Genomic DNA, 17,655 nt, shown 5'->3' with positions numbered 1-17,655 from the left:
AATCTGCTGCCAATCTTAATGCATTTTGTGCTGATATCTGCCACCAATGTAATTCTATTTTGTTGGGAAATCTGCCGCCAATCTATTTGCATTTTGTGGGGATATCTGCCGCCAATCTATTTGCATTTTGTGGGGATATCTGCTGCCAATCTAATTGCAATTTGTGGGGATATCTGCCGCCAATCTGATTGTATTTTGTGGAGAAATATGCCGCCAATCTAATTGTATTTTGTGGGGAAATCTGCCGCCAATCTAATTGCATTTTGTGGGAAAATCTGCCACCAATATGATTGCATTTTGTCAGGAAATCTGCTGCCATTTGACTACTTGATGGATTATCATGAGGCTTGATTATTTTATCTAAAATACCTAATGTCTTTGAATAACACCGCTACTTATTTTGTAATTTGTTTTTTTTAAAGTCTGCCCATGACTCATCATGACCACGCCCATGTTCCAGTGCGTGGTGACACCCATTTATTTTTGTTGCGGCGCGCTGCATGTGGACATATCCCTATTGGAGACGGTCCTCAGAAGTGCTCACAATCTATTCCCTACCATAAAGTCATGCAACATTTCTAGACTACATGTGCATGTGAGCACAAAATGGGGGGGGGGAGGAGTGGGGGGCGGCCCCAGGCTAAAACTTCCTTGGTGGGCCCTTAGTATCCTAGCCCGACCCTGGACCAGCCGGTTGCTGTGTCATTAGCAGGTGCCAAACCTAATGGATAATTCCACCCAGGACCTACCAGCCAGAAGCACCTCCCTGCTCTCCTCCAGGCTAGGACAAATAGCCTCTGAGGCTACTTGCCATACACAGCACTGAATCCTACATGCAGTATACACACCATCTTTCACACAGAACTCAGGGAATCCAACACAGTAAGCCACTGGACAATTGGTCCTTGACAACGTATCCACACTGTCATGCAGGGGCGTTGCTAGGAACTTAAGAGCTCCGGGGCACTTTTTAAAGTGTAGAGAAACCGAGAGCCCAATATAGTGTAGTATGTTAAGCATAAATGAAGTAAAGGTTATCGTGAGAAAATTATACTCACAAACATGGGTTACCACACAGGCAACCACTGTATAGGCAGGTGAGGAGATAAGACCTGTCCTCACTCAGGGATAAGAAGTCGCTCTCTGTAGATGCGAAAGGGGGTAGATCACCCCTCCACCAGGGGTGGACACGGTATAGCAGTGGGAGAACAGAGGCGCCAGCAGGATAAAAGTGGATAAAAACTTTAAAATTTGCTGGGAGGAAGCGGTGGACTTACCTCCATAAAGCAGACACGAAAGACTGTCTGAATAGTAGTCACATTTATTAATTAGTACCCCAAAACAGTGCAACGTGTTTCGCAGGCCCAGCCCGCTTCATCAGGCAATAAAAATGGGGACAAGACAGGCGCTACACCTGCTATTGCTGAAATTCTGTCTTGTCCCCATTTTTATTGCCTGATGAAGCGGGCTGGGCCTGCGAAACGCATTGCACTGTTTTGGGGTACTAATTAATAAATGTGACTACTATTCAGACAGTCTTTCGTGTCTGCTTTATGGAGGTAAGTCCACCGCTTCCTCCCAGCAAATTTTAAAGTTTGTATCCACTTTTATCCTGCTGGCGCCTCTGTTCTCCCACTGCTATACCGGGGCACTTTTTAGCACTCCTGCCGGAAAATGGGTGTGGCCATGCTCCAGAATGTGGGTGTGGCCATGGGTGGAGCCAAATATACATGAACTTAACAGCAGTCTAAGTAGGCCTGCCAAGAAAAATGTTGGATAAAGCCCCCTCTCCATTAATACAAAAAAAAAACTATAAGTAGGCACATAAATTGGCACTGTCACTTAAACAAAACTAGGCAGAGTTACCTGGCTTCTGTGCTGGCTGGTCTGGCTTTCGGCTTGATGGGCTGGCCTGTTGCCAGGTTATATGGTAGTTCCCCAACACAATTCCCTGACCTTCTAATGGACCCCTTCCATGCTCCCCTGGGACTCCCATTTAGGTACCACAATTCCCAGCAAGCCCACCATAGAAGAACCACAGCTCCCTGCATGCCTCCATTAAGCCCCCACAGCACCCAGTATGCCCACATAGAGGCACCACAGCACCCAACATACTCCCAATTGATGCACCACAGCTCCCAGCTTGCCCGCCATTGAGGCACCACAGCTGACTCTGCCTGGGAAACATCCATCCAAAGCATGTGCCACTGATCTTTGGGGCTAGCAACGCCCCTGCTGCCATGCAATTTCTCTGCCCTGTGCTCCACTGTAAAGCTGAAGGTCTACAATGCCAAGAACTGACATTTATTATTCTGGCGCATCCAGGTGAAGGGTGCACTATCTGCATTGAGCCAAAAGCAGCAACCCACTAGATCAGGCCTGGGCAAACTTTACGTGGCCCGGGCTGCATTGTCCAGGCCGAGGGCCGCATTCCTATCATTTTTGGCCTCCTCTCCCCTCCCTCCCTGCAGAGTTGCAAGCGGGCGATAAGCGAGGGTTAATACTTATGCACTTGCGGCTTCCTGCGTCGCGTCTCCATGGTAACAGCATCACGTCAACATCATCACACGACGCACCACTTGATACGCTGGCGTTTCATGTGACACCTGTGTTGCCAGGCCGAAGCAATCCACCGGGTGTATTGCTGGCCGAGCAGTTGAGCGAGTCAGTGGCTGCTGTACAAATGCTGGATTCTCAGCAGGGGGGTCGTTACAACTAGCGTCTGTTTGGAGCGTTAGGAGGGCGACACTCTTTTTATCACTGCTGAAGATAATCCCACAGACCAGGTAGGTGACAATGAAATCGTGATGGGGTCAGAGGATTTTATGTATCATTCTTTGGAGTGTGGCAGCGACCCTTTGAGATTGATCATCTTTTTCTCTTCTGCCAGTATCGCCTCGTCAAATCAAGGGTTGCACTTGCAATATACTCAGCTAGGCCCATTCTTTTTAATTAGTTTTTTCTACCCCAGGCACTTGATAGGCATCAGATTTGTATACCTTATTCAGTTTCTGAAAATGATTACAAAGTCAAATTGACCAATGAGGTTTTGGAACCAACACTGTGGTTGACTCAGAAATAAACAGGTTTGGCACCTAGTGTTTTTGTATTTGGGACTTTCTTTGTTTAACAAACTCTATAATTTGCTTCTGATATCAATCACTGAAGAACTTGTAGCTGTGAGGATTTAGCCAGGTTCTCATGCGAGGAGGGAATTGCGAAATTAGAATATTTTAATAAAGAGCAAAGACAGCAGCCTCCCTCCTCCTCTCTCGTCACAATCACTTCAAAAAAACAACACAACACCCTTTTTTACAATGCAGAATGTCCAGATAAAGCTAGCAGATAAAGATTAGGTGGTACGCTGACTTCATTATGAAAAGTGTTTTTGATTTTTATTGTAATTGCAGGTCTTACTTGATAGAGTGTATAGAGAAACAAGCACTGCAAAGAAAGTCCCAAATACAACACTGATAGCCCTGGTAGCTACAAATGCAAAGGATAGCTCCTACAGTCACAGTTGGCACACTCATAGGGTTTGATTCACTAAAGCGTGACTGATAGCTACTATAACAGCAGTTATCACGCGAACTGGCGCTCGCAAACGTTTTCATGTGAAAAGCATCACTTCACGTGATGGGCTTCATAGGCAAACGCAGGGGGGGATTACAGCTGCCCAGAATCCCCCCTCAGACCAGGGCCAGTGCAGTGTCTGGGGACAGGCACACGTAGAGACACCAGAATATCTGCAGGTATCCTGCAGCTCACAGCCCCGACCCCTTTGCTTCCCTGCTACAGTTGACTTTGGATCGAGCAGCAGCGTGTGTAAAGAGCATTGAGTAGCAGCATGTGTATAGAGCATGGAGCAGCTCTGGGGAATTTAAGCTACATACACACGGGGGACAATTGTCCCCCGATGCATGGCTACAAGAGACCTGGCGGCGACAGCTATCCACATGTCTCGCCAGAAAGGCAGAGACGTGGCGGAAGCTGTCTGTGAATGGAGCATCCCCCAGCCGGATGCTCCATTCACTTGCATTAGGTCTCCTGTCGCTAGTCTGCATAGACACGCGGACTAGCGACAGTTGCGGCGAACTTGTGGCGACAGCTGTAGCCGGCGATTGAACAAGTCAATCGCCTGGCGACAGCTCCGACGGGCGACGGTTCGGGGCGCGCACGTCATACACATGGGCCACCTGTCGCCGCAACACGCACGTGCCACGTGGTTGCGGCGACAGCCGTACCCCGTGTGTATGAGCCATTAGAGTCAGGTATGAGCACTGCCCTGCTGTGTGAATGCTTCACTTTCCCCTTCATTAGCAATGTCGGCTGTCCTCATTATTATCTGTATCCAAACTGTTCATGATCTATCACATTGTTGATCGAGAGCAGATTGGACATTCAGGAAATAATTGTCAGATTCTGTCAGTTGGAGGGGAAATTGCATTGTGTGTACCCAGCATGATGTCCTACCATATTATTATACTGTATTGTGCGAGGCTGAGGGAGACCTTTCAGGAATCCCCCCCTTCAAAATCCTGGGTTTCCCCCTGGGCTTGATTCACTAAACCGTGATAGGACAAATATCACACCAACATTTTTTGCCCACGATTGCATGAGAAAATTCACAATTGCGCGTGAAAATTTGTGATCACACAAAAATGCAGATGAAAATGTTAGTGCAGCCGTGATATGCGTTATCACGGTTTAGTGAATCAAGCCTGTTATCAAAGTTAACACTCCTTATCAGAGTAGCATAGCGAGCGCTACGAACTTATGCCTGCTAATTGGCAATGACACTCATCCTGCCCTGAGCCCCTGTGGGTTCGTAGCGCTCGCTATGCTACACTGATAAGGCGTGTTCATTTTGATAACATGTGATAACTTTTGATAAGGTGTGATATTTGTCTTATCATGGTTTAGTGAATCAAGCCTTATAAACGAACGTTTGCGTGCGATCACGTGCGCGTTTCATGTGAAAAGCGCACATGATCGCACGAGAACCTTCATTTATTACGTGAACTAATGCTATTCGCGTGTAAACTTTTGCGAGCAGCAGGGCGTGTGATAACTGCTTTGAATCAAGCCCATAAGGTGCCCATACATTACTTGATTTTGTGGGCCGAGTGACCTTTCATTGTGATCATTTTATTTGGAGAAACATGGCTACCCAGCCAGCTGCTATGAGGCCTGTAGCCAAGGAGGGCCTAGTAGTCTCATCCAGCCATAAGGGAGTCTGCTGCAGGCCTCGTATAGACCCGTCATGGGCCCCCTGAATTGCAGCGTAATGAGTGAGGTCTTGGAGGGAAGTGATGTCACCTCTCTGGGCTCCAGTGATTATCTACTTTCCTTCTAGCATCCTTGTATCCATGACAATAGCACCCTCTCTCATCACTTGAGTAATGTGAGGAGAGAGGGTGCTGTGATCATAGAGATAGGGACGCATGGAGAAGGTAGATCATCGGTGGAGCCCCGGTGAGGTGAGTCACTGCTCTCCACCAGAGCGTTGCTCGCTTACTCTGCATATGGGGGAATAATCTGTCTACCTATGCTAGTACGGCTATACATGTACTGGTGTCATATGGTACAGGCACTTAGGGTGATGCTGGACCCTGGGGGAGGCCAGGAGTCACACACCAACAGACAGGTGAGTCTTCAACATTCACCATAGGCACTGGGGACACATATACAAGTGGGATAAAGGCAGTGGTGGCACTAGGACAATTTTAAAAGATTGCACGCTGAAATCTATTAGAAAGTGGTATGCATTGCTAAATGATTGGGGAGTTTGGTAAATAATAATAAAAAGACTGAAGAACAATAGAAGTCTAAGACAAATTTCATTAATACTAATTGATTATCTGTTTGTTCATGCAAGGGAAGGGGTCCTTGAATGGGGGTCTTTCACTCTCCCAGCCTCTCACGTCCTTTGGGTTGGAGAATGGTGAGGTCAGCAGAATTTCTTCATGATGTGTCGTGGATGGAAAACATAAGGGTTGGAATCTCTGGAGTCCCTGTTTCTGTTGAGTGGGGGCAGGGACGGATCTGGGGGGGGGGGGGGGCAAGCGGGTATCTTGCCCCAGGTGCAGTTTGTTTAATTCTTAAAAAGGCGGCAAAATGAATGGCAGTTTAGGCGGCAAAACCTGACCTTGCCACAGGCGCAACTTGGTCTTGATCCGTCCCTGAGTGGGGGTGGGAAGGAAGTATGTCTGAATGGGTTGGGAAGAGTGCCCTTGATTAAAGGATAGGATTGCTTGGCCTTGGTGAGGGACAACTGGTATTTTGGATGGTGGATGGGTTTCGGAAGTTAAAGGTAGAGTGAATGTTTTGGTACTTATGTATTATACCGTCCTGCCCATTTGGGAGCCTCCTGTTAAAAATATATTTACTTCTCTTGCAAGATTGAAACATCTTTAGGAAGCTGAACGTCTTGGCTTTCATTTGCACAAGTTTCCAAGTCGGTATGACACACGGTTCCCGAATTAATGGACTTTGAAGGAGAGTGATCCACTGCATTTGGCTGTCGATGTTACCATTAGAAGTCTTCGGTCTCTTTAGTGGGCGGCCGGTATTTTTAATGCCTAGTGCCAGTCAGGTTAATAATTGAGGAACTCTGGCTCCTGTTTTTCATCCTCCGTCTTGTCCTCAGACTTGTTGACTCCAGCTCCTCCTGTATCCCACCCCTGTTGTCTCCTACCCTCTGCTCTATTCTCGCCGTGCAGAAAGCTGTTCTGTTTCTGCAAGTATATTACCTGCCCAGGCCCCTGGAAACAGATCTTATCACTACACTCCACAGTTTCTGAGTTGGTTCTGCCGGGGTCACTGTGATTTGTTCGTCTGCAGGCAAGAAGGGGCCAGCCGCCCAATATAGAGATCGGAGGCTTCTAATAGTAACAGCGACAGCCAAGTGTAGGGGGGACCCCTCCTTCAGCACCCACTTATTCAGAAACCGTGTGCCATACCGACTTGGGACCTAGTACAAATGAAAGCCAAGACGTCCAACTTTCTAAAGATGGTTCCACCTTGCAAGAAAAGTAAATATATATTTAACAGGAGGCTCCCAAATGTGCTGGATGGTATAATACGTAAGTACCAATGTTTTTTATAAGTAGTATGGTGTATGAGATGTATGAGTGTGGTATGGTGGGATTATACATGGTATGCTGCTCCTTTTTGGAGCGCGAGAGGGGAATAGATCTACTTATAGGATCATACTTTTCTTTTATCTTTTGAGCTTCGTTTGTATTTTGTACATATTTGCTATCATGATTAAAACAACAATAGAGGAAGAGTCAAACTATGATGCAAGCCATACCCAAATATGGGAGTGCTTCAATGAAGCTAATAATTCTCTTGGGTGCAGTGCCATGTGTACTTTGAGATGCTGAGTTTGAAAAACAAAAAGTGGTATACAGTGTGTGGGCTGGCGCAATAGATCCCTCTCTGATCAGATCAAGTACTAAGCAGCAAGAGATGCCCTCGTCTGAAGGGAGATCTCATCAATGGAATGCCAAGATCTGGGTGAGTAACCTCTTATTTACACTGGGATTTTTCATAGGGAAGGAGGGAGGCGCTCCAGGAGCGGAGTGAGCTGCCTTTCTATCATCAGGCGCCTGTAGACAGCTGCCTACAGTGCCTTATGGTAACTCTGTCCCTGTCCCTAACACTATCCTTCCTATTGATAAGCCTAACACTATCTGAAACTCCCAGTTGGCACTTATATTTCAATCACACTTACCAATATGCATAGAAAACTCAAATGCCCTGGTGCCACCGACTGGCCATTTATTTATTGTATTTATAAAGCACCAACATATTATGCAGCGCTGGACATTAGTTTAGGTTACAGACAATATTTAGGGGTGACATACAGCAATATGACAATACAGGAATGCATGCAGACCAGATCACACAGCACAGTATGAGTACAAGGTAATGCTTAGTCACTGGATGGAGCATGGAGATAGGCAAGTCAAATTCACTCAGATCCATAGGATGGGTGTATGGTAATGGAGGTGCGTAATCAGGTAGGAGACACAAGGGGGAGGGCTCTGCCCGAATTCTTACAATGTAGAGGCCATTGTGCATTACTTGCCGAAAATTTGCACTGCTTACAGCTGCTTTAAGTCTCAGTCTCGCGTAGCCGATCCCCACCTCAAAGTTAAACACCCCAAGGTCCCATGTAGGAATGGTCAGAAATGCCAATTTACAATTTCCGTGAAAATTCAGATTTCCGACAGTGCCAATTATCGATTCTGCAAATTTTCGAGTTCTGATTTTTGAGGAGTCTTTTTTTCTGGTCATATTTTGCATGCCCCGATTGGCCAAATTGAGTTGACTCTGCATTCTCTGATGGGTCCAATGCTTCCGAGTTCTGTGATTGGGCTAAAATGACCACATTGTGGTAATGCGGTATTTCTGTAGCAACCTGATTTCCGCTTTCCGATTTGTGAGTTCTGATTGAAAAATGTGGAAATTTAGATTCCATGTAATCTAAATTGGCATCCCCAGTCCTGTGGCAGCAAATGTAACCACTTCACCCCAAAACAGTTTTTACCGTAACGGACAAGAGCGATTTTCACCTTTCAGTGCTCATCCCCTTCATTTGCCAATAACTTAATCACTACTAATCACAATGAAATAATCTATATCTTGTTTTTTTCACCTCCAAATGGGCTTTTTTGGGGTTGATATTTGTTTTCAGTTATTACTTTATTTTCTATGCATTTTAAAGGGAAAAACAGGGAAAACAATATGTCTCCAATTTCATCCCCGTTTTAATATAACCACTGCTACTGTGCATAAAACCCACACATTTTATCTGCCTATTTGTCCTGGTTATCACAAGATTTTAATTATGTCCATAGTACAAAGTATGGTGACAATACAGTATTTGGAAATAAAGGTGAAATTTTTTTTTGGTGGGTTTTTTTCCCACTATTTTCATGTGCATGGGAATGCGGAAGCGCGCACGTGCACGCGCACAGCAGCAGCAGCACTGTCTGACTTATAAAAATGTCCTGGAGTCATTAAAAGGCTCTAGCAGGATGTTTTTAGAAGTCAGTTTGTCATTAAGTGGTTATACTATACTTGTTTGTACTGTGCTTATGTCTTGGTCCTATACGTCTTGATTTTAATTGCTTTTTGTCTATTTATAAAAAAGGCTCACTCGATTTAAATTCACTTCCACTGGTGCGTTGTGAGATGCTTTGTTCTCTTTTTGTATATATGATTGTCTATTATCTCTAGATACGCACAGCGGCTTATATAATCAATTGATTATTTATGCAGTGCTCTCTTGGTTTTTGTTTTAGTGGCTGTGGCTGCAAATTTATATTGAGGTATATAGGAATGCCGAAATGCGATGGTACCTGTTCTTTTCTAACATAAAATACCAAGCATTCTTGTGAATTGAGTTTAGGATGTACATGAATTTACACAGCTAAAATAATTCATAAAATAATTCCAGACTATACCGGTTACAATATACCAAATATATCCAAAGGAGAGGAGAGATAAATCCTGAGTTAAGTAATTTAAGGAGTGAGTTTATATGTAAGGTGAGGTAATTCAACAGGAAACTTTGTGAATCAGTCCTCTTGTGTTCTGCTTGAGAAAAGTCACAGAAAAAATAAACAGGCTAAAGTAGGGCCAGATTTACCTTAACGCACTGTAGGCACATGCCTAAAGGCGCCTTATGAGGCAGCTCCCCTCACTTTCCGAATGTCCCCTCTCTCAGCAGAGCCGGAGGGTGATATCACTTACCACCCGACTCCAGTTCGGCAGCTGCCGGCATATAGTTAGGGGCGGAGAGTCAATGCTTAATCAGTGCCTTCTATGAAAGTGAGAGTAGTGTGGTGGGCGGTGTGGGTATTGCATCCTCCTCCCTCTGTCCCTGCATCACACCAGCTGCAGCGCAGATCAGCTGTACACTCTGGTCACACACTGCCACCTGCTCTTCTAATCTTGGTGAGGGGTGGGCTTGAGGCAATGTAAGGTGGTGACTTAGTTGTGTGTAGCCCCGCCCCTGATTGTATGTAGACTTTTTTGTATGGCAACTAGGGCCATATATATAAAAATATAAAAAAATGTTTAATTACTATAGTAGAATTTACAAGATTTTGCTGGGCCCATTCTTTGAATTACACCACTGCTAGATTCATGTACATTTAGCTCTTTATGTGATGTAAGAAAATAAGGGCTGGGATAGGGGGTTTGACCTGTGTTGAGGGGGCGGAGTTTGGGGGGCTAGAATCTCTGGGGGACATTTAACAAGAGTGTCTGCGACAAAATATTAGTAGGTTTTTAGAAATCCGTGCAGAAATGTCTCAGACAGCCTAAGAAATCACTAAATAGTGCAGATTCCTTCTAAAACTGTTGTAAAAAAGGAGGAGCTAGGAGGAGTCTCTCAGGCAGTGCAGTGTGTGAGGGGGATTTCTGTTGCTGAGGTAACCAACACACCTGCTGTATTGATAGCAGCAGGCTCTGAGGAGGAATTCAGCAGGGGGAGGAGCACATCACAAATCATGTCTAGCCTGCACTCTGCAATCATGCCTAGCCTGCACTTTGCAATCATGTCTAGCCTGCAGTTCTACATCTGTAGAACTGCTATCAAGCACTTCTTAATCTGCTCCAGTTTAGGGATGGATTTGCACTTTTGTTAGCTGTAGTGCAGCTCTAGAAATCCACGCTAAATTGCCATTATTACCTAGGATTTAAGAAGGTTCTTATTATCATGCAGAACTGTTCTCCCGGCTGGTTAGAACAGATTAAGAAGAAAAAACTGTCGGTAATGCGTTCATAAATCTCCCCCTCTTTGCCTAAAAGCTCCTGAAGTCTAAATCCAGTCATGGGCTAAAGTGAACAGAAGGCACACAGAGGGAACAAGTGATTGGCTATCCCAGGTGCAGCAAAGTACATCAGTGGCATAGCTAAGGAGCTGTGGGCCCCGATGCAAGTTTTACATTGGGGCCCCCCCAAGCACTTCATACATAACAATTGATACAGCGCACCAAAATTTGCCAATGGCAACTACAGTGTCAGAGGTGCAAGAAGAGGCTGGGAAACAGTTAATGATTACTACAATTCAAAGTATCTATAGAAGTGATTATTATGAGCACAGGACCAATAGGAAGCTAATACTGTAATTGAGGGAGGGCCCTTCGGGGGCCCATCTGTCCCAGGGGCCCCGATGCGGTCGCAACCTCTGCAACCCCTATTGCTACGCCACTGGTACATACTGTATAGGATAGAAGTAGTGTTGGGCGAACACCTAGATGTTCGGGTTCGAGAACGTTCGCCGAACATCACCGCGATGTTCGGGTGTTCGCGCCGAACTCCGAACATAATGAAAGTCAATGGGGACCCGAACTTTCGTGCTTTGTAAAGCTTCCTTACATGCTACATACCCCAAATTAGCAGGGTATGTGCACCTTGGGAGTGGGTACAAGAGGAAAAAAAATATTTGAAAAAGAGCTTATATTTTTTGAGAAAATAGATTGTAAAGTTTCAAAGGAAAAACTGTCTTTTAAATGCTGAAAATGTCATGTTTCTTTGCACAGCTAACATGCTTTTTACCGCCATGCAGTCATAAATGTAATAAAGAGAAGAGGTTCCATAAACAGGGACCGGTAACGCTAACCCAGCAGCAGAAGCAGCACACGTGATGGAACAGGAGGAGGCGCAGGAGGAGAAGGCCACGCTTTTTGAGACACAACAACCCAGGCCTTGCATGAGGACAAGAAGCGTGCGGATAGCATGCTTTTTACCGCCATGCAGTCATAAATGTAATAAAGAGAAGAGGTTCCATAAACAGGGACCGGTAACGCTAACCCAGCAGCAGCAGCAGCACACGTGATGGAACAGGAGGAGGCGCAGGAGGAGAAGGCCACGCTTTTTGAGACACAACAACCCAGGCCTTGCATGAGGACAAGAAGCATGCGGATAGCATGCTTTTTACCGCCATGCAGTCATAAATGTAATAAAGAGAAGAGATTCCATAAACAGGGACCGGTAACGCTAACCCAGCAGCAGCAGCAGCACACGTGATGGAACAGGAGGAGGCGCAGGAGGAGAAGGCCATGCTTTTTGAGACACAACAACCCAGGCCTTGCATGAGGACAAAAAGCGTGCGGATATAGCAATGCTTTTTGCCGCCATGCAGTCATAAATGTAATAAAGAGAAGAGGTTCCATAAACAGGGACCGGTAACGCTAACCCAGCTGCAGCAGCAGCACACGTGATGGAACAGGAGGAGGCGCAGGAGGAGAAGGCCACGCTTTTTGAGACACAACAACCCAGGCCTTGCATGAGGACAAGAAGCGTGCGGATAGCATGCTTTTTACCGCCATGCAGTCATAAATGTAATAAAGAGAAGAGGTTCCATAAACAGGGACCGGTAACGCTAACCCAGCAGCAGCAGCAGCACACGTGATGGAACAGGAGGAGGCGCAGGAGGAGAAGGCCACGCTTTTTGAGACACAACAACCCAGGCCTTGCATGAGGACAAGAAGCGTGCGGATAGCATGCTTTTTACCGCCATGCAGTCATAAATGTAATAAAGAGAAGAGGTTCCATAAACAGGGACCGGTAACGCTAACCCAGCAGCAGCAGCAGCACACGTGATGGAACAGGAGGAGGCGCAGGAGGAGAAGGCCACGCTTTTTGAGACACAACAACCCAGGCCTTGCATGAGGACAAGAAGCGTGCGGATAGCATGCTTTTTACCGCCATGCAGTCATAAATGTAATAAAGAGAAGAGGTTCCATAAACAGGGACCGGTAACGCTAACCCAGCAGCAGCAGCAGCACACGTGATGGAACAGGAGGAGGCGCAGGAGGAGAAGGCCATGCTTTTTGAGACACAACAACCCAGGCCTTGCATGAGGACAAAAAGCGTGCGGATATAGCAATGCTTTTTGCCGCCATGCAGTCATAAATGTAATAAAGAGAAGAGGTTCCATAAACAGGGACCGGTAACGCTAACCCAGCAGCAGCAGCAGCACACGTGATGGAACAGGAGGAGGCGCAGGAGGAGAAGGCCACGCTTTTTGAGACACAACAACCCAGGCCTTGCATGAGGACAAGAAGCGTGCGGATAGCATGCTTTTTACTGCCATGCAGTCATAAATGTAATAAAGAGAAGAGGTTCCATAAACAGGGACCGGTAACGCTAACCCAGCAGCAGCAGCAGCACACGTGATGGAACAGGAGGAGGCGCAGGAGGAGAAGGCCACGCTTTTTGAGACACAACAACCCAGGCCTTGCATGAGGACAAGAAGCGTGCGGATAGCATGCTTTTTACCGCCATGCAGTCATAAATGTAATAAAGAGAAGAGGTTCCATAAAGAGGGACCGGTAACGCTAACCCAGCAGCAGCAGCAGCACACGTGATGGAACAGGAGGAGGCGCAGGAGGAGAAGGCCATGCTTTTTGAGACACAACAACCCAGGCCTTGCATGAGGACAAGAAGCGTGCGGATATAGCAATGCTTTTTGCCGCCATGCAGTCATAAATGTAATAAAGAGAAGAGGTTCCATAAACAGGGACCGGTAACGCTAACCCAGCAGCAGCACACGTGATGGAACAGGAGGAGGCGCAGGAGGAGAAGGCCACGCTTTTTGAGACACAACAACCCAGGCCTTGCATGAGGACAAGAAGCGTGCGGATAGCATGCTTTTTACCGCCATGCAGTCATAAATGTAATAAAGAGAAGAGGTTCCATAAACAGGGACCGGTAACGCTAACCCAGCAGCAGCAGCAGCACTCGTGATGGAACAGGAGGAGGCGCAGGAGGAGAAGGCCACGCTTTTTGAGACACAACAACCCAGGCCTTGCATGAGGACAAGAAGCATGCGGATAGCATGCTTTTTACCGCCATGCAGTCATAAATGTAATAAAGAGAAGAGGTTCCATAAACAGGGACCGGTAACGCTAACCCAGCAGCAGCACACGTGATGGAACAGGAGGAGGCGCAGGAGGAGAAGGCCATGCTTTTTGAGACACAACAACCCAGGCCTTGCATGAGGACAAAAAGCGTGCGGATATAGCAATGCTTTTTGCCGCCATGCAGTCATAAATGTAATAAAGAGAAGAGGTTCCATAAACAGGGACCGGTAACGCTAACCCAGCAGCAGCAGCAGCACACGTGATGGAACAGGAGGAGGCGCAGGAGGAGAAGGCCACGCTTTTTGAGACACAACAACCCAGGCCTTGCATGAGGACAAGAAGCGTGCGGATAGCATGCTTTGTACCGCCATGCAGTCATAAATGTAATAAAGATAAGATGTTCAATAAACAGGGACCACGCAGCAACGCTAACCCAGCAGCAGCAGACGTGATGGAACAGGAGCAGGCGCAGGAGGAGAAGGCCAAGCTTTTTGAGACACAACAACACAGGCCTTGCATGAGGACAAAAAGCGTGCGGATATAGCAATGCTTTTTACCGCCATGCAGTCATAAGTGTAATACAGATGAGAGGTTCCATAAACAGGGACCGGCAACGCTAACTCAGCAGCAGCAGCACACGTGATGGAACAGGAGCAGGCGCAGGAGGAGAAGGCCATGCTTTTTGAGACACAACAACCCAGGCCTTGCATGAGGACAAAAAGCGTGCGGATATAGCAATGCTTTTTGCCGCCATGCAGTCATAAGTGTAATACAGATGAGAGGTTCCATAAACAGGGACCGGCAACGCTAACCCAGCAGCAGCAGCACACGTGATGGAACAGGAGCAGGCGCAGGAGGAGAAGGCCATGCTTTTTGAGACGCAACAACCCAGGCCTTGCATGAGGAGAAAAAGCGTGCGGATATAGCAGCAATGCTTTTTGCCGCCATGCAGTCATAAATGTAATACAGATGAGAGGTTCAATAAACAGGGACCAGAAACGCTAAACCATCCCAGATGTTCATTGGTCATGTTACTTGGTTGGGGTCCTGGAGTGTTGCGTAGTCGTTTCCAATCCAGGATTGATTCATTTTAATTTGAGTCAGACGGTCTGCATTTTCTGTGGAGAGGCGGATACGCCGATCTGTGACGATGCCTCCGGCAGCACTGAAACAGCGTTCCGACATAACGCTGGCTGCCGGGCAAGCCAGCACCTCTATTGCGTACATTGCCAGTTCGTGCCAGGTGTCTAGCTTCGATACCCAATAGTTGAAGGGCGCAGATGGATTGTTAGACACAGCTACGCCATCTGACATGTAGTCCTTGACCATCTTCTCCAGGCGATCGGTGTTGGAGGTGGATCTGCACGCTTGCTGTTCTGTGGGCTGCTGCTGCATGGGTGTCAGAAAATTTTCCCACTCCAAGGACACTGCCGATACCATTCCCTTTTGGGCACTAGCTGCGGCTTGTGTTGTTTGCTGCCCTCCTGGTCATCCTGGGTTTGCGGAAGTCAGTCTGTCGGCGTACAACTGGCTAGAGGAGGGGGAGGATGTCAATCTCCTCTCTAAAGTCTCCACAAGGGCCTGCTGGTATTCTTCCATTTTGACCTGTCTGACTCTTTCTTCAAGCAGTTTTGGAACATTGTGTTTGTACCGTGGATCCAGAAGGGTATAAACCCAGTAATTGGTGTTGTCCAGAATGCGCACAATGCGTGGGTCGCGTTCAATGCAGTCTAGCATGAATTGAGCCATGTGTGCCAGAGTCCCACCAGAATCCTCATCATCCTCTTGTGAGCGTTGTGATAGTTGTTGTGATGCATCATAGTCGTCACCTTCTTCCTGGTCTGCTTCTGCTGACCATTCGCGCTGAATTGTGGAAGTCCAACGTGCACCGCTCTGGCCCTCGTCAGTGGTGGCAGGAAATTCCTGCTCCAACTCCAGCTGTTCCTCCTCCTCTTCTTCGTCATAGCTGCTGGGGCCAGCGTTTCCTGAGGCGGATGGCCTGATGTTGGTACCATCACGCTGATCGTTTTCTCCTTCAGATTCCCCCAGTTGCATCATGACAGCTGTTTCCTTGATTTTCAACATTGACCTCTTCAGTAAACACAGCAGTGGTATGGTAATGCTGACTGAAGAGTTGTCACTGCTCACAAGCAACGTGGATTGCTCAAAATTTTGGAGGACTTGTCAGAGGTCCAACATGTTGGCCCAATCGGATCCACAGAAGCTTAGCAGCTGGCCGGATGCGCCTCGGTACTGCGCCGTCATGTACTGGACCACTGCACTCTTCTGCTCGCAAAAGCGGGCTGGCATGTTGTGCAGCGAAGAATTCCAGCGCGTAGGGACATCACACAGCAAGCGATGGTGGGGGAGATTGAAGCGCTCCTGCATCTTGGCGAGTGCCCCCGAAGCAGTACTGGAATTTCTACAATGTTTGGCCACTGTTAATGTTGTGAACCACTCAATGGCTGGGCTACTGCTGCTGCTGAGGCGGGTCTGGTGGTGAGTCTGGTGAACCCAAGGGAGGCAGTGTTGCTGGTACCCTGTCCTGTCGAGTTTGCCCACAGAGTGGGATGTTTGGATAGCATGTGGCGGCTCATGCTGGTGGTGGAGAGGTTGTTAATACTTTTCCCCCTGCTCAGGCGGGTCTTGCACACCTTGCAAATCGCCATGGTAACATCCTCAGTGCAGTCTTCAAAGAAAGCCCAGACTTTGGAGCACCTGCCTTGCTGGCGATTTCTGTTTGCGCCTCTTTTGCCTCCCACTTGAACTTCCACGCTTGTAGTGCCTGAAATTGCGCGCCGCCTACCTTGTGGTACAAGGTGAACTCGTGCAGCAGTGGGTTCTTCAACAGACTCATCTGTGCTGCTGCTACGACGGCGATGTTCTCGTTCACAAACAAAATCTGGGTCTATGTCCACATTGTCCATACCCTCCTCTTCCATCTCCTCAAACTCGTCATATGTCATCGTGGGGGGCCGCCGCCGTGGAGTAGAGCTCCCCAGAACAACCTCTGCGCAGCTCACTCCAACGTCGTCTTCCAGAGCTTCTCGGCCGACCTCCTGCAATTGCAACCCCTCCTGCCCAACTTGCTCTGGGATTTGGGTTTCAAAGTCCTCGGACTCGCCTTGTTGTATTTCAGTGCCCGGTGCATTTCCCACAGTTAATGGTTGTGAATCCGGGCACAACATTTCTGGCTGTTCCTCCATTGACCTTTCAAAGGTGGAAGTTTGTTGGCCTGGGAATAGCTCCTGCGAATACCCCATTGTGTCCTGAGGTAATTCATCGGACTGGTTATCTGGCAGTTGTGTGCGTGGTGTCGCTGCCGGTTGTGTCAGCTTTGTGCCCACTGGCTCCTTGTAACTGGCTGAGGACTCGGACCTTGTGCGTGATGTGCTGGTGCTGCTTAACCCACTGCTGGACGCTTGAGAGGTCATCCAAGTAATTATCTGGTCCTGTTCTTTTGGATCTGTGAGGGTTGTTGTCCTGGACAACATGGGCGGTACTGAGTGGGTTTTCTTGGGTGCTCCCCTGTGGCCTGTACGTGAACCGTCAGGGGAAACACCTCTTCCCTTGCCCCTCCCTCTTTCACCGGATTTCTTCCTCATTTCACTTATCCTTAAAGTACACGCTGACTGGCAGCAGTACAGTGGCAGTACAGAAATGCTATACAGTGGTGGGTGAGCGGTGTACCACTATTGCCAGCAGCGACACAGAGCACAATGCTATAAAGTGGCGGGTGAGCGGTGTACTACTGTTCCCAGCAGACACA

General features: G+C 47.5%; 1 protein-coding gene across 3 annotated transcripts in view; it reads left to right on the top strand.

Annotated features, from left to right (window-relative positions):
• Positions 1-2,478: 2,478 nt before the first annotated feature.
• The window catches only part of LOC137541798 (keratin, type I cytoskeletal 24-like), a 42,091-nt gene continuing 26,914 nt past the window's right edge, over positions 2,479-17,655 (top strand). For 2 of the 3 annotated variants that reach the window (XM_068263306.1, XM_068263305.1), the window contains exon 1: positions 7,394-7,521. In XM_068263306.1, the coding sequence (XP_068119407.1) occupies positions 7,474-7,521 (48 nt within the window). In that variant the 5' untranslated portion in view covers positions 7,394-7,473. Of the gene's footprint in view, positions 2,787-7,393; positions 7,522-17,655 lie in introns of those variants that run through there. The other variant, XM_068263307.1, reaches the window with a different exon arrangement.

Source organism: Hyperolius riggenbachi, chromosome 12 (genome assembly GCF_040937935.1).
Source record: "Hyperolius riggenbachi isolate aHypRig1 chromosome 12, aHypRig1.pri, whole genome shotgun sequence".
In the NCBI taxonomy this organism is placed as follows: domain Eukaryota; kingdom Metazoa; phylum Chordata; class Amphibia; order Anura; family Hyperoliidae; genus Hyperolius; species Hyperolius riggenbachi.
Note: the sequence above shows the minus strand (reverse complement) of the source record. Positions and strands in the feature narration are given on the sequence as shown.